Raw genomic sequence first — 20746 nt, forward strand, 5'->3', positions numbered from 1 at the left:
TTGTGTGGCTTTTAAATTATAAGTGCTATAATTTTAAGACTTTGTATATATATACAAAATTTGGGTAAAAACCCATTTAGTTCTTATATTTTAAGATTAGTATCCATTTAGTTCCTATATTTTTAAAAATGTCTCGAAACATCACTGCCGTTAAAGTATTGATATTCCTACCATTACTTTTTATTTCTTTTGGCTTATTTTTACAATATTACCTTTTTATGATAATTTTTTTGTTTGGACATTAAGAAAAGAAAATAATTAAATTACCAATTTAATCCTAAAAAATAAAAAAAAATTATATAAACTTTTAATTGTAAAAAATTGTATGCAAACTACCAAGTGTGCAAATGGTGCTTGTAAAAAATTAATATAATTTTTTTTTATTTTCTAGGGTTAAATTGATAATTTAATTATTATTTTTTTATTAATGTCCAAACAAAAAATTTATTATAAAAAGGTAATATTGTAAAAATAAGATAAAAAAATAAAAAGTAACGGTAGGGGTATCAATATTTTAACGGTATGGATGTTTCGAGACATTTTAAAAATACAGAGACTAAATAGACATTAATCTTAAAATACAGTGATTAAATAGACATTAATCTTAAAATATATTTGTAATATATTTAAAATAGAAATATCTTCAATAGCAGTAACACATACAAAAATGTGCCAAACTGCCAATTGTCAACGAGTGCTGCAATTTCGCATAAAAATATAAAATATGCCAATCGTCAAAGAGCGCTGCATTTTCTTTTACTTTTTTAATGTAGCACCCAGAGCAATAAGTAATTCAATAGCATGCCCAGACATGAATCATGACTATTGAAGAGGTGAAGTTTGTGGGCATGGGCATGGGCATGTATGATAATTTTTTTTTTTTTTTAAAGGAGAGGATAACCTTCGTTCATTTAAAGAGTTTGAATAAATACATAATTTCTAAGGAATATGAGCCTACCAATACAACAATTTCACATTTTTCCAAAGCTAAAGCTGGCTAAAAAATGAGCCATGACATTACAAGATCTTAGAGGGTTGAATTTTAATGGCATTAAAACCCTTCATTTTATTTTTGCACGTATAAAATTATTCAATGGATTTCAGTTCTGCTGCTCTTTTTGTTGTTGACAAAATCAAGTACATCTTGAGAATCTTATTCAATGATAATAGATGACAATCCTGCACAATTAGATATGTTCAGACCCCAATTCACAGCTTCCGCTTCTGCAAAAAGCTTCATCACTGTAAAGCTTTGCAGCTTTGAGTACTGCTGCTGTAAAATTTTTGTTGGCACCCCTCATAACTCTCAGCCCTGCACGATGTTCCTCAGAGTTAATGGCAGCACCCACATTGACTCTCAACCAATTTGTTGGAGGAGAGGGCTCCAACATACTCGTGCCTTCTCTTCTTGACCAGACTTCAGATTTGGGACTGGTCTTCGGGATCCGTTAAAATGACTCCACAATTGCTTTCGCCAATTTGTTGGGGGAAAGCCATGAATGATTTACCTGATTAAAAAAGAAAAAAAGATCAACATTACAAATCATAAATTAAATAGATGATGAGATAGTATAATAAATTTATTAAAATGTAAGAAATTTATCATCCATTCAATGAATGGCATACTACACATTTATAACGTCTAGCATCACTCTATTAGATAAAAAAAAAAAATTAACTTATAGAATTAATAAAGAAGGTTAGACTAAGGTGACGTTTGTTTTTTTTGTCTGAAATTTAAATAGATCTGAATTAGTCTGAATTCTGAATAGATCTGAATGACTGAATCTGAATAATATGTTTGTTTTTTTTCGTCTAAATCTCAAAAAACAAATATTAAGTTGTTTATTTTTTTTAACTTAAAAAACTGAAAATATGTACTTTTACATTTGTATCCTCATTAAATTTGAATGTTGCATAAATAATATATTAAATATCATAATATTTTAACATTTATAAGTAAAACTAATGATGAGATTATTATGTGGGGTAAATGTCTATGGGTGAGTTTTGGGATAGACATGAAAAATAAATTATAAAACAAATATATTTTTGACATTAGTAAGTAATTGACTTAATTCAGATTTCTCCATTAAGTAAAAAGCCAAAAAAATTGACTTATTTTATTAAGTCAAAATTATCTAAAAAGTCTCATTAAGTTATAAAAACAAACACCTCTAATTAACTTAATTAATTAAGTTAAGTCACTTTAAGTTATACCTATTTAGATAAATTGACTTAATTCACTTTAAGAATGGAAAGGTTTATTAATTTTATTGTAAAAATAATTTTTTAAATACAATTTATAATGTCTAGCATCACTCTATTAGATAAAAAAAAAATTAATAAAAAAATTAACTTATAGAATTAATAAAGGAGGCTAGACTAATTTAATTTATAGAATTAAATTATAGCATCACTCTCTCACTCCTTGAGAAAAGTCAAGGGTTCAAGTCCCGCTCTCGTACGGAGTCACCACTTTGGCCAGCACTTTACCCCTTACGGGCCGAACCGGTGCGAGCGGGGATTAATTTGGGTTGTGGTACGGGTTTAAAGGTGTCTCCCACACTTGGAGCCCACTCAAGACTACCTCGTGGTTCAGACAAAAAAAATAATAATAATAATAAAAGAGGCTAGACTAACTCTTAAAGTATTGACCTCTGATCTACATGCATACACTTTGCAGTATTTAACAAAGGTCTGTCAAGTAATAACTCTTAAACGAAGGTTTTCAATTTTAAAAGGATTCATATGATGGACTAGTTATGCACATCTAGGTTATAGCATTTTGAGAAACATTGATGTTATTTGTTATGTTTCTAAAATTTATACAAATTTGCAAACCAAAAATAAAATCGATAAAAATTATTGTTTTAGTATTTTATGTTCTTGGGTAATAAAATGTTATTCGCCAAATTATGATTCATATTTCATTCATATCATTTTTTTTAAAAGAAGTTGATAGAGCATATTGACATAGCTAAAATTTTAAAATTATAATGGCATACATTCCTTCTTTTATAACTTATTATTTTTAGTCAATATAGAGTTATCTTCTTGGATCCATCTTGGTAAGTGCATGTCAGTTGCAACTACAGTCAGAATGAAAAGGAAATACCAACTAACCTTTCTTCTTAACATGAAGAAATTTCTTTTCTTCTCAATTTTCTTGGCTCTTGTTGCATTGTCAATTGAAAATTTCATATTCTTTGTATAATTTTCCTAGACGAAGAAAGTAAATAGGAAACAATTCAATTGATTGAATTTCTCATATTAAAAAACTTGTTAGTGTTTTGGTTTTTTATTTATAAGACTACGAGAGACTTTACGTTTGTTAAAGTAAGGCCGTATAACTTTGATTTGGTTAAATAAAGGAAGGAAGACTTAGAGCTCAATAAGAATCCCTTTTAGAAGGCTCAAAAATAATTTTAAAAAATTAAAAATTAATTTTAGTATTTAATAATTTTTTCAAAAATCACATTTGACAAAATTATCTTATCATACAGTAGATTTTGAAAAATAAGAAATGAATAGATTTTTAAAATTAGATTTTGAAAATTAATTTTACACTTAATATAAGTCCACATATATTCTTATATATATTATAAAAATCTAAAATTATCCATATCAATTAAGAAATAAAATCATAAAGAGAGTTTTATTATAACCAATTATATTGATACAAAAAAATAAAAAATAAATTAATAATAAAAAATATTTATTTTATTTATTAATTATTTTATATACACAATAAAATTTTTTTATATACATATTTATAGATATGTAAATAAATTTTACTTAACATTTCACTCATTTACATTATTAAAATAATTTAACACTAACATTTACTAAATGCAGAAAAATCACAATAATTTTAAAAATAAAATTTATTAAATATTTAACTAATTTTTTACTGTTAATTATTTCAACAATATAATTAACAAAAAATATTTTTAAATCTACCGAAAGAGTAAAGAAGAATAAAACTGTGTTGCTTATGGGACCCACAGATTTTATACAACGGAGCAAAAGCCTACCATTGGTTTTGATAAAGCTTTATCTTCTTCTCTACTCTCTAGAGCAGATGACAAACTGTGGGCCATCGCCCATTGGATCCACATTTCGAAAATGCCCTCAAAACACTCATTCATTTACTTTTGTACCCCAACACGAAAATCTATCTCCGATTCCCCCCAAAGTCAAACCCCAAATCAACCGAAGGCCAAAGCGGGTGACAAATCCAAAACTGGCAAGCACCGTGACGTTATCATACCCTCGCTCCATATGTTGGGCTAATTCTTCTTGCTTTTCGCGCAAGGAAAAGGGTCAAGCCATTTAAGCCAAGCCAAGGGAGAGAGAGACAGAGAAAGAGAAAGAGAAAGAGAAAGAGAAGGAGAGGACGAGGGAGGGACCGCCGACTTAAGATAGAGCTTACGCACAGTAAAGGGCCCAGGTGGCATTTTCGATTATTATTATTATTGTCATCGAATTAAACGGCGTCGTAAGCGTCGTCTTACTTACCGTCCGTGTGCCCCTTTCACGAGTTAGGGTTTTTTCAATCCTCTCTCTCTCTATCCCTCTCCCCTTTCTCTCTCTAACTCAAAAAAAAAAAAAAAAAAAAATCCTCTCGTGAAAATTATCACGTACCGAATCCCGACCAAAATCGAAACTAGTTTTTATGCTTTTGCAGGTAATTTCATCAAATTTTATCTAATATCTTTATTTTTTAATTTTTTTTTGGTTGTGTAAAGTGTTCAAGTTTTTTTTTTTTTTTTTTTAATTTATACGGGTCTGAGACTTTAGGCATCGTATGGTGCTTTTGTTTTGGCTCTATGCATGTATTTTTGCATGCTTTTTTTTGTTAATGTAAAAAATTCGATTTTGATTTGATAATCTGTCAGATCGGAGTTGATTTAGGCTGATATGAGTTTTCGTGGTGGAATTTGTCAAGATCTTTTGTGTTTCGTTGAAAAATTAGCGATTTTAGTTCAATTTTTAGTTAATTGATTTTAATGATAGGCGTTGAATTTTTGGAAATTTTCTTTTTTTTGTGAATATTTGTTTGACCAAGATTAATGAGGGCTTTGGCTTAGGGATTATTAGAGTTGATGTTCATAATTTCATGATGTGTTTATTTTTATTTGTTTTAACTAATTTATCAAGTTAAGAGGGTTAGTTAAAGTTAAATTTTTTAATATGAAGAAATTAATTTGGAATTAGCTTCTATTGCGTCTTTATAATTTGATTTTTTTATCATTTTTTAATTTTGTGAAACATATACATAATTAAATTTCAAGATTTTAATTTCTGTTGCTTTGACACTGATTTAAGACTTTATTAGATTGTGTTAGTACATATTGACGTAAGTAATGCTGAGGATGTATATTTCATTTTGCTTCAATTTCTCTTGTTTACAAAGTTCTTAACAACTTAAAAATATGAATAAAATGTTGATTTAATTAGTCAAATGATTCTTGATGCTCTTGGATATTTGATAGGATTATTTAGTTTTTTGATCACCTGGCTTCGTTGTGTGTAGTTGAGTGGATTTCTTTCTTTTTAAGAGGGGGAAAATTTTTTTGCGTGTGTGTACTTCTAACTGATCTGTATATCATCTTTTTTGGTTAGAAATATAAGTTCTTTATTTTGCTATTGGATGTTTTAGGAGGAGAGTTATTCCATGTGTATATGAATAAAGGAGAGGTTTTTCCTCTGTGAGTTCAGCTGCCATCACTAAAATAGAAGAGGAACATGAACATGTACAGGATGATTACTAACTGCGGTGCTAGGTATGTATTCATTCGATTGCTACATTTTTCTGCCCCTCGAGTTGCCTTTTTGATTTCTTTTTTCTTAACTATTCTTTTTCCCCCATTTGACTGATGTTGAAGGTGTTCGGTGAATTTTATATATTGGTTAATGATTTTATGGTCTATGCATTATATATATGTTATGAAAGTGATGTTCTTATTTGTATGAGAATATGCTACTTTGTCTCATTTAAAGATTTGTGCATGCTGTTCAGCTGATTCTCATTGTATATCTGGAGTTGTATTTCCTGTATCTCCCAACACAATTTTTTTTTTGCATGCATATGTGTAGTAAAAATCCCTTTAGGAAGCCTTATGCACAATGAGGCTTGATAAATTGTGTTCTGATGAAACCGGTGTCCAATAGAATGGCACTTGAAGGAGCTGATGTGGTTTTGAGACCTTTTTTCATAGCTGGTTGTAATGCTTATGATAATTGATTATATGCTGCTCAATATGTGTGTATGTGTTTGGTCTTAACTCATTTGTTTTTAAACTTTTGAAATAATATTTGTGAAAATCAAAGTTTTTATCCTGTTCTTGAAAAACAGCTAATGCTAATCATGAGCTGCAATTTTTTTTTTCCTTTATCCATGTTCTTCCTCTCTTTCTGCTTCCCATTTTCCCTCTGCAGTTTCTGTTGATTCTTCTTGTTGGAGTAGGTGTATGCATTCTTTTTCTAGGAAAGTCATTGAACTATTAGTATTGTATATTTCAAATACAAAGATGCTCATTATCAACAAAGTGTGAAGTTTTACAGTCCAAAAAAATTGATAGGAGGGGGTGGCCATGATAGCTTGTGGCATAGAGTTCACCTTTTAGCTTTGCTTTTGGGATCGGTTACTAAGGATTTCCTGGGCATTTCCTTTTTCTACGTTCATCTTAATTGGAGGGGAGTTTTTAGTGTTTTAGAGTGTATTCTGCTCAGTTTTGTATACGGTTAGGCAGTGTCTGTTGGGTTAAGTCAGACATTGGGGGATTGATACTGTTTTGTATAGCTTTGATTGATTTTGGGTGGATGCCTGGTCCACTATTAAGCTGTAGTTTGTCCATTATATAGACACTTATAGTTTTTTTTTTTTTTTAATTAGTTGTTATTTAACCGGCCATAGCTGATAGGAATGGGCCATCCTTTGATATTTTCTATCAGATATGATATCGTTTAACAAAATAGTCTGTTAAACATAAGTTTAGCACTTTGGCAATCTACTGATTGCGTTAGTTACATTGTTAAATTTGTTGCTGGAATGCTTGATTTTGCATTCCAATGTATTTTCTTGTCATTGTGACATCAAGTATACTGAAAAATATAGATATAATATTGGGTTACATCTATTTGGGTATGTCTAGTGTTGTGTATGATGACCGCATTACAAATTTCTTTAGGTGAAAGATCAGTTTGCACTCAATAATTTTTATTGTTACTATTTTATGTCAATTAAGATGATCTTTGCATCTTGTGATGATCATGTGATCTATATGTATCTAACCTTTCTAGTGCCACATTTATGTGCATGCTGAGAGTTATATGTTTTTATTTTTTGAAATAAGCAGTATTTGTTCTTTAATAAAGCATTATGAACCTTTAAAAGTCTGTTTTAGTTAATCTTTAACAGTTCCAGTTTTTATCATTTTGTCTAATTTTTGAAATGTGTGGACTGTGATTTGTCTGATTGTGATTGTGGCCTCTGTCTGCATTTTATGAATTTCATGATTTTATTTATTTATACTTGTTATCACTGACAAGCTTTTATTGTCCAGGATTTCCCAGTTTAATTCGATGGCACTGTTTCTCTGATTCTGGTGGAAGGGTACAGTAGAGTTTTTGTACATCTTTGTTTTTGGATTGTTGGATTTAACCTTTTTGATAGGGATTGATCTAGTAGGTAGACAGAGAAATGGATCCAAAGATCGCAAGGGCATTGGATAGTAGACATAAAGTCATGCTCGGCTTAAAGAGAAAGCGAGCTGCACGGTACTTTGCTGGAGCCTCCCGCACAGGGTTACCCCAGTGGCCCAACCTCAATTTATCAGCCCAGAAGCTTGGAAAGCGAAGGAAAGTAAGTGGATGCCAAAGCAAATTTGTGAGTGGGTGTTATTTTAGAAGATCCTTGCTCAATTGTTACTCTAATTTTACAAAAACTGGAATTCCACAACGTCTCATGCACTACGAAAATGGTGAATGGGCTGATTTCCCTCAACACCTAATTGCCTCAGTGAGGAAAGATCTTGAAGCAAAGAAGGCAGCAGTTGAGGTAGAGTTAGATGGTCATAGTTTTCTGCTGGATTTTTTGCATATGATTAGATTGGACTTGAAAACAGGTGCACAGCAACCACTTGCTTGGATTGATGAAGCTGGTTCTTGCTTCTTTCCTGAAATTTACACTGATGGTGATGAATCATACGAGTGTTCACAAATTGAATGTGGGAGAGATATTGAAACCGACTGTAAGGGAGACTTATGGTCCACATGAGATCAAGCTGCAGCTGGAAATTGATATTGCTGGATTGGATCAGTCGAAGTTGAAGGAATGTAGTGGGGAGTCAAATGCTTTTATTAAGCAGATTCAAATTGCCCCAAAACCTGCTAGCAACAAATATGTTGTAGAAGTTGAGGATAGTTGCAATCGAAAACCTGATGCAAAACTGGATGAAACTACAGGGCAGAATCAAAATACGAAGACCAGCTTAGTCAACAAATCTGTAGTTGTAGATGACAAGTTGGATTCTGATTCTGTGCGCAGTATGTTTCTCATGGGCATGAGCCCTTCTTCTGGTGTAGACATACTTGATGTACAGCGTTGTTCTAGTGCTTCACTGCTGGCTAGATTTGAGCTTTTCCAGAAGCAGCTTGAAATTACAAATAAGTGTCGTGGTGATGCAAATGTTCGATATGCATGGCTAGCTACTTCGAAAGGAGCACTGTCTACAATGATAATGTATGGACTTGGTCATTGTGGAGCATCCACAACTAAGTCCACTTATGGCATTGGGGTTCATCTCGCAGCCGCGAGCTGCCCTGACACCAGGTTTAACTTCCCCTTTGTGTTTAATCATTTCCTTGCATGTGGCATGATGGCAAGAAGTTTGAATCTTTTTGTTGAACCAACTCATTTTAATTTTTTTTAACTAACTCGTTTAAATGTGAATCTTACACGTGAATTGGCTGGTGTTGTCTGTCTTGATCAATTGGTTGAGATGTTAGTTCTGACGAGGTAAAGATTTAACACATTAGGAATATACTCACGTCCTAGTGAAAGATGGTATAGTTGTTAGATGTTGTGGATATTGTTGCATAGATCATACATGTATGTATTAATCTACTTGTATATGGTTGACGATTATCATGATAGAACCAAATTTATCATGGAGTATATTGGATTTCCGCTATTTATGTTCTTGTTGCTGATTGCCAAGTAATTGTGTCTATCAGAGGAGGTTTTGAAGTTCATGTTTCTCTGTTTATTCTCGTTCAGAATTGCTGAGGAAAGTTTCATATGTTCCTTGGTCTTTTTCTTGTCATTTGTAATATCTTTCCTTAGTCTTTTTCTTGTCATTTGTAATATCAGTGGTGTGGATTGTTTCATCTCATGATCATGCTGTCCTGTTAGATTTAACTTTTAATTTGGTTACAGTGCAAGTTATACTGATGTTGACGAAAATGGTGTACGACACATGGTATTATGTCGTGTAATAATGGGAAATATGGAGCCTCTATTCCCTGGAACGAAGCAATTTCATCCTAGCAGTGAAGATTTTGATAGCGGGGTGGATGATCTTCAAAATCCAAGGCATTACATAGTCTGGAATATGAATATGAATACCCATATTTTTCCAGAATTTGTTGTTAGTTTCAAGTTCTCATCCAATGTTGAAGGTGATATATTACTCCTACAGGGTTTTCTGTTTGTCTTTTCTTATTGTTTCTTAAACATTGGATCTGAATTCTGTACTCCACATTTATGAGTGATTCCCATGAACAATTGGACATTCCCTGGATGCTAGACAACTAATAAATTTCAACTGTTGCAAACCAGAAAATCAACTTCAGATGTCCATTTTATGTTCTAGAATTGGACGGCAAGATTAAAAGTTGTCATTTAGGAAACAGACCTAATTCATTATTTTATTCAGATGTTTCGTGTTGGTTGGATTTTTTGTTTCGGGAAATCAATCAGCACTCCAACTATTCAGTGATTCAATAATTTAGTTGGCTGTCTGCTGCTGATGCTGTATGAATACCATGGATTGCTTGTAAAAACAATTTTAGTACTTGAGCACTAGCACTTGGTGTGTTTCTACAGGGCATCTAATCAGAAGTGAGAGCCAGCGTGCTATTTCAGTACTCACTACATCGTCGCAAGGGCTTCAGGGTCATTTGCGATTAGACTCCTCTGCCGATTTTGTGAGTTTCTCAAATAGTTTTATTAAGCTTTTTTCTTTAAAATATCACTTAAACAAATTTTTTTTGTTTGATGACATTGTATGGCTGCATTATCTTTTAACCTTCAATTTATTTTTAGGGTGATGTTAGTCATCCAGTTTCAGATTCTGGGGGTTCTCAGGGAAAGGCTCCCAGTACAAGCTCAAGCACTCCAAGAGCTCCCAAATCCCCTTGGATGCCTTTTCCTATGTTGTTTGCTTCGATCTCAAATAAAGTTTCTCCTAAAGTCATGGAACAAATTTCAAACCAGTATGAGTTATTCAGGGTATGACCTGTAAAATGGTTTGTTACCATATCTTGGCTTTCATTGAAGTATTTCTAATGCTTCTATCTCGTTTGTCGCTCTCTTTTTTGGTATTTTTTCAGGCAAAGAAGGTGAATAGGGATGACTTTGTGAAAAAGTTGAGATTGATAGTGGGAGATGATTTGTTGAGGTCTACGATAACAGCTCTTCAGTGCAAGGTATGATTAATTATGCTGCCACTTTTTTGGCATGCAAATTCTTTTGACTGGTGCTGGCTTCTATATTTAAAATTCTCTGTTAATGGCTGGTCAATCTTCTAGAGGCTCTTCATAGACTCGTGAAATTAATTACATTTAAGTAAAGGTACTGGTCTTAATCTGAAGGAATGACAAACATCAAAAGAATTTCTTAATAAGCAAACCTTTAAGTTTCTTTGACCCTTGTGACTTCGCTGCTCAGTAGCACGGACTTCGCTGCTCAGTAGCACGGACTTCGCTGCTCAGTAGCACGGACTTCGCTGCAAACAACAGTACAGCATTTGCATAGATGAAGATGTGACGAGATCTTTGCTCACCGATCTTAAGTTGAAGAGGTGGAACAACAACAAGGCTCTAATGAAGGCAACTATCAGACTAGTGTAAAACTTGGATGTTCATTCCTGACTGTATTGACTTATACAAAGGACCTTGATTCTTGTGTCCAGCTTTGTAAATTTGGCTTCAGGATGTTAGGTTAATCTCTTCTGGAGCAGCCATTTATGCAATTGACATTGATGCTGTAATGTGAATATGATGGGCATTGAGTAGGCTGTTCATTCCAGAAGATAATTTGGTGGATGTAGGTCCTTTAATATCTATAAGAGGCCAGGCCACTACTTCCTGCGAAATATTGACGGGTGTTAAAACACATTCAACGGCATAGTCTTGGGGTCCATTGGATTGAATGAATGCACTGCTCGGGGATTTTGGTAAATAGCATTTCCTAATACAAATTTTACTGTTTTGTTTGCAGATACCTTCAAAGCGGGAAGTGGGAGAGGTGAAGCCGGATGTGGATATGGAAGGATCACCGGAACTTCAGTTGACCTTAGGACCGTCTGTTGGTATATGACGTGCTGTTTGCAAGGTCTCGTTACTGGTTTGGAAATGTGTCGACATGAAGTTGTGAATATTTGTAATGGCCTTGTTCTGTTTTAAACGATAAGTAGGATTTCTAGCTATATTTGGATGTCTTGCCGTTGATATTTTTTTTATTTTTATTTTGGTAATCGTAATTCTGTCTGACTTGTTGAACTGAAACGAGGTGTTTTGTGGAAAAACGTTGCTTAATAATTGTATGTTGACAATTAAGACGACCCCGCTCTCATCAAGATTTTTTTTATTACTATTTTGACCCTCATCCTGGTGAGGGCGATATTGGCAACTTCATTTCTACTCAAACCCAAACCATCTAGAAGAACTTTTACTCAATTCAAAATAAGATTAATCTTTGATTTGACTTTGTCAATGCGAAGATTCACATTTGTGGAAGCTTGTTTAAGATGTTGGTTGTCTCTCATCATTTTAACAGAGAAACGAGTAAAGAGCTTGCCTGATCGTATCTCAATCAAACTTTTAAAAGGTGGTCGGCTGTTGCGTGAGCGAGAAGAGACTAAAGATTAAATGTGTCATGACCTCAACATTTTTCTAATGAGGTGCTCTTTCTGCTTTTGGGATTCATCATTGATTTTTGAGTCGTTATATTTCTTTTGCAATTGATAATTTGATGTGCTGTATGGATAGTCTCAACTGAAACAGAAGCACAAGAAATTGCCATTACTAAATCAAAGACTTGCACAAAGTGATCTGAGCATAGATGAATTCTTCCAGAAACCACTTAATTTCATCTACAATGTCTCTAATGCTAATTTGTATCAGTAGAGGTATTAGGTCCAGCTGAAGGATCCCAACCTGGAGGCTTGATGTTCGGCCAATCACCGCGGCATCCTAACCTTATATAGAGGCTCTTCTTACCTTCACAGCAGCACATAAAATGTGTCAGTGGCAAAGTGCTTTTATCCTTTAAGTAAAAATTTGCCAAGAATAGATAGGGTAGCACCACAACCAAATATCTAAATGCAAATGCATACAGAAACCTTGAAAGACAATGGGAAATTGTTTTCCATGTAATTCTACCCATTCGATTCTTCCCAGTTTCTTTACTATGCTAAATGTTACATAGAGTTCTGGCATGACCGAATTTGTCTCAAACCTAGGAAATTGGAACACTAACACATCCAACTAACATGAACTCTTACAAACATAATCCGGATTCTCCTTACTAAATGCTTTCAGAACCCAAGGTAAACCACTTCCCAAATACAAAATCTCTTCATTGGACACTAACATATCCATGTTAATCCAACTAAAATACCTTATTCCCTCACAATTTTTAGCAATCTTTAGTCTGACAATTGTATATTTGTATAACTTTTTCATTCATAATAGGCTTTTTTCTTTTTCTTCTCCCCCCCCCCCCCCCCCCTTCAAAGGAAGAAAAAAGATCAATATCACTAGGTGCATCAAATTGACAGGAGATGGAACTATGACATTGGCAACATCCGAGAGATGGTAAGTAATGTATTTTTGGTTCCTGTGTTCTTAATTTCAAGCAATTACACCCTCCATCCTGCCTTCTTTCATTTGCTTCCTGTTTTCACAACTTAATTTTCATTCGCCAGCCCAACAAAATGAGGCAGTGCATGTCACAAGTAGTCGGATGGTTAACATTATCGGATGTAATTAGTTATAATATCAAATATCTTACAATACTGCTCATGGATTAAATTCACTAGAGTTTGAATAGATGCAACATACATCAATGTTAGAACGTTTTCTTCATAAGATCAAAAGAGAAGACAAATAACTCTAGCAGTCGACATATTTTAGAGAAGTTGATGGATGTGTTGCTCTGTATCACAAAATTGATATTTTATAGCCCAGGCTAGCTTCAGAATGCAGGTAATCTGTGCACGTGGTGGTAAGGGTTCAATAAAGCTGGTTTATCATGGAGGTCATTTCCAAAGCAGAAGAACTTTTAGTGGGTGTTGTTACAAACAAGAAATTTAATGAGCTTAAGTGATAGATGCAGATGCGCCATTTTTACTCAAGCTATATTTCTAACATAAGCAAATAAGTATCTGTTTTGTAATCTGATCAATAAGTACCTGGAAGTTTCTTGTCTGATTGAATTAGCTGTTTCAGGGCACTCAAGGATGCCTGAGCCACACTTTTAGCATGATCAGCATCCCAACCCTGGAACTTGACAACCACATCTGCATTTGAATAGCCTAGTTTACCATCTTTAACATGCCTTCTGGCCTCCTCCTTTGCTGAATTCTCATCTGTATTGAATAGCTTTAATTAATTGCTTATCAAGATGTTAAAATATATAAGCAATCAACAAAGCTGTTTGATTTCATTTGGAACCCAAGTTTTAAGTGTTGAGTTACTAGTTATTTGAATCAAAAGTTTTAAGATACAAATAAGCTTCCTCAAGTGCATGACGGGAATTTATCAGCGGCTTCTCATATGGATCATAACCATACAGAAATGAATGCAGATACAGATATTTCTTTAAATACAAATAGAAATATGTGGGAAGATAACAATAAAACTCTTTGTTGAACTGGCTTTGATATCAAACGGAGTTAGATTTCAATCAAAATCTTAAGTTTGTAGAAAAACTCCTGACATAATAGAGCATAAGATCCTAAGCACTATGACTGCACATCCACATTTCCTTAAAGATCAATCACTAAAAGGACCCTTTTAGATCTTTAACTTATCTTATTGCTTGTTCTAGATGATTAACAGACATGTCCTACCATTAGTAAAGCAACCATGTCTGCTACTGAAACAAAAAGTGGTGAGCGGAGCTTGCAAACTACCACAACTACATATCAAAATCCGATTTGACGATTCCTGATCATCTCTCCCTTTTTATTTTTTTAAATTTATCTTATTTTATTATTCTTTTTAATTTTCCCGCCATCCATCTTGACAGTGAAATCACATCATTCACCTAGGGTTTTCTAAACCATGCTAGTCTCCTCTATGCACCTGTTATCCAAGATTTGCTACTTTTAGAAAAGTAACACTATCTAAAACAATAATAGGTGTTTGATAAAAGAAATTCACTAGTTAAACAACTTCAAAAAGCTGGGTTCCAAGATCACCAAATGGTTGACCATATGATTATTCATGCATATGGCAGCTTACACCGCTAGTAGCATTTGGACGCAGAGATACAATCCTAAGTATAAATTCTTGCTTAGAATTCTGAATGTGTCATGAATGCTGAGCACCTGGCATTTTTGAAATATGTTCTCTACTTTAGAATATGAATAAATGAGTAAATTATCTGAACCTGTCCAGATTATTTAAGCAAAAAATTTAGCGGTGGTCTTAATTTATGACAAAAGGAGAAGCCCAGACATAGCCCTATTACTGCCTACATGTGCATAGACAACTTACTTCTGTTGGTTTGCTTTGATTACAGTCATAAATCTTTCCTAGCAACCTTTTGTGACAAGTGTTTTCATTACAGCAGGCTTCCTTGCCATAATGTGTTCATTGGTTCTGGAAAAGCTGGAAACAAATTCTAGACGGACAAAATAGGAAGTAACTGATCTCAAGTGAAGCGAAGAACAAAAACTCGAAGTAATTTACCCATGGCTTCGGTCTGTGACAGCCAGACAGTGAATCCTGCATAAAGATGCTGCCATTTGTCAGCCCTTGCGGCAGCACCCTGCTGCCCTCCTAAAGTTGCAACAATGGCTCGAACATGACTGCAAGACCGACCGAAGTTCAAGACCAGGGAAAGGGTTAATTCTTTTTGCCTATCAGTCACTTATCTATGAAAGGATCTGAACGATTATTTAAGCCGTAGATCATACCTACTTAGGCTCTCCAATACAGCACATTCTCCATTAGCTACAGAGTCTGAGCCTTCAGCAAGCATCCCTGGAATTGACTAACTCATTAATGCACTGCAAGATGTGTAATACATGTCACTTCAGCTATACAGCGGGATGTTTTTCTTTGGATTCATTTTGTCATAAATGGATACATGCAAAATAGAGCTGTAGAATTAACAGTGGAAGAGTGAAAGCTTTTAGTTAAGACGAGTTGACATGTTGTAATAAGATTATGAACAATCATAGATAAAGTTTGCTTGTATTTATCTTATGCTTCGAACTATAATGCAAAGATGAAAACTTCTCATATCCTCAAAGAAGCCAGCCATTTTTTATCAAAATAAAAGTTACACACTCTTTTGTAGGACATCCTAGGGATCGGTTTTATTGCATAACAACATTTTCGCATATTTCTTATTATCGATATAATTACTGTGTTTTGGAACGAAAAGTTTCGACCTCACATTTGCCATATATCGATGAATTCCTGTTTCATATATTTTATGCAAAAACATTCATGCGAGAGAGAGGGAGAGAGAAGTTAGAACTTGATTGTGATCATATGAAAGAGTCTGAACTTACATGAATCAATGGTTTGCTTGGCAAATGTTTCCAGCAACTCTTTTGTACTAAGAGGCGTATACCTGAAAGACCGTATCAATCAAGGGGAAAAGAAGACATTAGGTGAAAGAAAGTATAAAGAAAACCAAACAGAAAAGTATGTATCATAGATACAGGCAGCATCGCCTATCAGCAGTAAGCCACAAAATTAGATTTTGAGATCAATTACTTGGCCATTCATATAATCACGACACACACAGAAATAAATTTCGTATAAACGACTAACAGAGAGGTTACTTAATTAGCTAATGAGAATGAAACAGAAAATGAATATTGACTAAATATGGGAATGGCAGTAGCTTAGGGAGGACGACTAACTCTGTGCACCTCTAAAATACAATTACACACTTTCCTCACATGTATTATGAATTCATAAACTAATGCAAACGGAAGCAAGAATTTACATACTTATAGGTCAAACTTTCATTAAAAACACAAAAGGAAGAACGATGAATACCCAAGGCCAACAGCAAGTTCACGAGCCACTTTCTCATTAACTTCAGTTGAATCCCCAACAAGGTAGATGGAAGTTCCTTTGAGTAGTTGCATAGAGCCTGCTGTAAGGGACTCCCACGACTCCACAATATCAGGCCATTTCAATTCTGGGTCCTGCTTCTTCAAGTTAATAACCAGTTGATCCTCATCTATATACCTATTTGAATCATCCAAAAAAAAGAAGAAGAAGGAACCCCATTTTCTTTTTCATCATAAAGCACCTAAAACTAAAAAAGCAAAAACACCAACACACTGATTCAAAAGGATTCAGCATCACAAACCATATCGTCTCAGTAGGCTTGATTTTATCAAACAGCTGATTTGTTTCTATGAGTGTGATGAAAGAACCAGAGCGGTTTACTCTGACAGTTAAACAAGTTCCATCTGCATCAACAAATATGTCTTTTGAACTTTGAATTTCCAGTGAACCCAATTGTAATCTTAATTCAATCTCAGCGGACCCATCTGAAAACTGCATGATTATTATTATTATTATTATTTTCAAAACAATAAGCAGTTCTGCAACAACCCATGTCTAAAATAACAAACTTTGTAACAATTCACAATGGTACCTCGCACTGGCTGGTGTTGGCTGGGATCGATGAGAGGCTGTTGCTGCAAGTGAAACGACGCCGGTCGTGTGTTTTGATGGGGACCACATTGGTTGATTTGTGAAGTGAAATGGAAATGAAAATTGGCTTGAAAATTGAAACGGAGTGACGTGAGGAGGAGAAATGTTGGGTTTCACTTTTAGAAATGGGGTTTTGGGAGATGGAGCTGAGGCTGAGGTGGTGATAAGTAGCAGCGGCAGCAGCCATTTTGTTTCTCAAAGACAAAGGTAGGATAAGGTCATAAAAGAGTCTGTTTTTCTTGTTACAATATTTCAGTCATGGATTTTTTTTTTTGGCGCGACCATCATGCATGGCTTCATTTGGGTTAAAAGTAAAACTGGAAATCTACTTTTCTGTCTTAAGGTTTTCAATATGGATATGGCTATGTTAGAGTAGATATACGGTGGAGTATCAATTTCAACTATACACATAAGATAATAAATAATAAAAAAATTATTATAACTTTAATTTTGTAGTAATAAAGGAGTGCTCTACCTTAGAATAACTCCAATATAATCAAATTCTTTAAATATTATACAATATTAATTTTTCCTATTCATCTTTTAAAAATAAAATTTATCGAAACTTGTGTTGATGTAATTTACCTCCAGTTTAATTCGAAAAATTGCTCTAAAATAAAATAAAAGAGTATACTTTTAGAAATAAGAGAAATTCTACTTTTGCAACTACACTTTTTTAGGGTCCCATTGCAAGGTCACCTTTTAACTTGTTAGTCATTAGAGGGAGAAGGGTAATTTTGGTATTTAAATTTAAATACTTGCAAATGAGTGTGTAGATATGTATGTATGTATGTATGTATGTATGTATGTATGTATGTATATACATACATGCATACATATATATAATGAGGTGTGATGGGATTAATTGCGTCCTAATCCGACACCAAGAATTTGCCCTGTTAGTTGACTTGATAAGCCCATTTCAAAATGGCCATAACACTAGACCCAAGCTTGGGTTATTGCACTGCTTATTGGACCATAGATTTTAAGTAGATAATACTATTAACAACCCTTCAATATCCTCATAACATCCCTTTCCGATGTAATTGTGATTACGGACAATTATATATTTCCGATTAAACTCATGTACTGTTTCTCACTCTTCTAACTTAACAAAACCATGCATTCTCTATTATTTATTTTCTCAGCAAAACTCTTTTTAATGGATTTCTGTATGGTACTGTATGAGTTTTCTTAGTATTGATAATGAGATTACTGTAGAATTTTTAATTTAAGTGTTTTAATCTCTACCATTTATTTAATATGATTAAAACATTAATTTAATATAGTGGATAAAAAATTAATTAATTAATTAATTAAAGAATAACAAGTAATCTTTACGTTGCAAATAAATGTAGATTTTTTAAAAAATTATTAATTAGTTGATAAAAGGAAAATTCTATTATATTAGGATAAAATCCCACAATCAATAATGAGATCATTGGATTTTGATATTAGAACCTTTGACCTTTAATTTAATTTTAATAAAAATAATTATGTAAAATTTAATTTTAATAGAAAAGTAATTATGCAACAAATAATTTGTAAATTATGGTATTTCTTCATACTTTAAATTATTTTTATCTAATCTTTATCTAATCAATTGATATATATTTTTTGATTCAACAAAAAAAAAAATTGAATCTAAAATTATTAATTACTATCTATAACTTTACAATTTTTCTTTTTTTAATTTTACATTTAGTGTTAGAAATATATATCTTGTTAAGTTACATCAAGCTCTAAGTAGTTTTTTCGTATGACTCAGTTGTTATCAGTCAAACAATTACGGGGTCATGAAAAACTACTTAAAAGTTGATGTAAGTGACACATGTTGTAACCTAGCCGCTACTTAGAAATATATATAATAACATTGAAATAAATGTAATTAACGGGTAATGTTATTTCAATAATATTTTCTATAAAGATATTCTATCAGGTCTTAAAATAATTTGTATTGTATGAATTAAATTACAAAACCATTATTACTTAAACAATAATAATCATAGAATGTATTGTAATAAATTATTTGATATATACTTTTAAAATTAAGTTATTCTAACTTAAATTATTAACACAAAATGTAATCTATTAATTTAATGCAATTCAATGGTGGATGATGCAACATCATAAAATGTTGTTTTTTCCAATACCTATCATTAGATTGTGACAGATTAATGACTCAAATTTCAGGTGAAAATTTTAAGTTAAAATATCCCATTGTAATGAAAATATAAAGTATATAAAGATTTTTTTCCTCATTCTTTCCCATGTAAATATTATTGGAGGTAATATTTTATTTATTACTACCATTAACTTTCATGATAAAACTAATGACTTTTAGTAACATAATTTTTTTAATTAAAATAAAAGAATATCAATAAATAATCTTTCATGATTCATAAAATAAAGATAATTAAGAATATATGTTAGATTTAACTTTTATGAAATTACCAAAGTGATATTCGAAAATAAAATTAAAATAGGCTTGTGAAACATAAATTTTATAAGGTTTGGATAACTTGCTACCATGTGAGAATATTAACTGTAACATAAACAATAGTTTCATAGAATAGACATTGTAGGTGGTAAAATACAAAGGAAATATGATTTGGGACTATGATAAAGGATAGAGGGAAGAAGGGAGGACGGAATAGGAAAATCTTAAAGAGTCGGCCTCAACTATTTAAATTGCCTAAGAGTAGTAGAAAATTACCTCATGCAAAATATCCATTTGCCATGTGCCTATACGCCAACATGCCATGTTGTTACCATACGGTTGCCACTTGAATTGTCTTCAAAATATTGTCTTGTGAGCCGCCAAAGTCAGGACTGAGAAAGGAGGATAATGAACAGAGCCATCTGCACCATCCCCAATGAAATCAGGTCTCCTCAACCTAATTAGTTCATTCAAAATGGACCAATTAGAGTTGAAGGCACAATGTCAGTGCAAACTGTCCTCAAACAGACAATTATCCAATCCAAATAAGCTTAAAGCCTCTATAAAAGGAGCTAAATTACTCTTATAACCCTACATGATGAGGGAAATGATCTATAACGGCTCACCACGTGTTCAAAAGGACATAAAGATGCCCCTTAAAAGCTCAAGTGGTCTCACTAAAGAGGTTAAAAATTTTCATATCTAGGATTTCTTGGAAACACAACATGTTCGTCAACATCTTATTGATTTAACCGTTGGAGTGCCACTACCGGTGCAGCCTCAAGCGATTGTTCCTTGTGATTTCAGGTTCGTCTCAATTGCCACCGTCTTTAAAAACAGTCTTCAGACGACATAATCCCCATCTTCACTAGAAAATTACCTTCCACAGAGAAGCTCTCATACTATTTTAGGTTGAATCAATATCAAGTCAAAACATTTTGGCGTTGTCTGCAGGGTTGAATAAGAAGCTATTGTTCCAGCTTATATTGAAAAGAGATCTCCTCATCTTCAAACACCTACTCACTTAAAATTATATCCATTAATTTTCTCACACAAGACAACACTCTTCTCCAATAAAATCACCTCTATCCAAAAAGTTTTATC

The 20746-nt window shown here is 33.1% G+C and overlaps 2 protein-coding genes across 2 annotated transcripts; one reads left to right on the plus strand and one right to left on the minus strand.

The window, feature by feature from the left end:
• The first annotated feature begins 4365 nt into the window (after positions 1 to 4365).
• On the plus strand, positions 4366 to 11849 carry LOC18041381 (inactive poly [ADP-ribose] polymerase RCD1). The gene is given in 9 exon segments (XM_006432675.2): positions 4366 to 4690; positions 5666 to 5789; positions 7572 to 8251; positions 8253 to 8839; positions 9446 to 9687; positions 10115 to 10215; positions 10334 to 10519; positions 10621 to 10716; positions 11510 to 11849. Coding segments are annotated over 7 exon segments (1854 nt in total). The 5' UTR covers positions 4366 to 4690; positions 5666 to 5789; positions 7572 to 7708; the 3' UTR covers positions 11609 to 11849.
• A 98-nt stretch (positions 11850 to 11947) lies between these two features.
• Positions 11948 to 17465, minus strand: LOC18042333 (probable inactive shikimate kinase like 2, chloroplastic). The gene is made up of 8 exons (XM_006432677.2): positions 17144 to 17465; positions 16853 to 17043; positions 16534 to 16728; positions 16038 to 16099; positions 15435 to 15501; positions 15208 to 15326; positions 13704 to 13880; positions 11948 to 12510 (listed from the first exon to the last, which is right to left on the minus strand). The coding sequence occupies exons 1-8, from the start codon at positions 17387 to 17389 to the stop codon at positions 12401 to 12403; spliced, it is 1167 nt and encodes a 388-aa protein (XP_006432740.1). The 5' UTR covers positions 17390 to 17465; the 3' UTR covers positions 11948 to 12400.
• Positions 17466 to 20746: the final 3281 nt, after the last annotated feature.

Source organism: Citrus clementina, unplaced genomic scaffold (genome assembly GCF_000493195.1).
Source record: "Citrus clementina cultivar Clemenules unplaced genomic scaffold, Citrus_clementina_v1.0 scaffold_5, whole genome shotgun sequence".
NCBI lineage: Eukaryota > Viridiplantae > Streptophyta > Magnoliopsida > Sapindales > Rutaceae > Citrus > Citrus x clementina.

Excerpts from the sequence above, each read along its gene's own strand:
- LOC18042333 (XM_006432677.2), bottom strand. The coding sequence starts at position 17,389 with ATGGCTGCTGCCGCTGCTACTTATCACCACCTCAGCCTCAGCTCCATC. Across the intron at positions 13,881-15,207 it reads GTCACAGACCGAAGCCATGG|ATGAGAATTCAGCAAAGGAG; the intron begins GTAAATTACTTC and ends TATTCAATACAG. Across the intron at positions 12,511-13,703 it reads ATCAGACAAGAAACTTCCAG|GTAAGAAGAGCCTCTATATA; the intron begins GTACTTATTGAT and ends GCTGCTGTGAAG.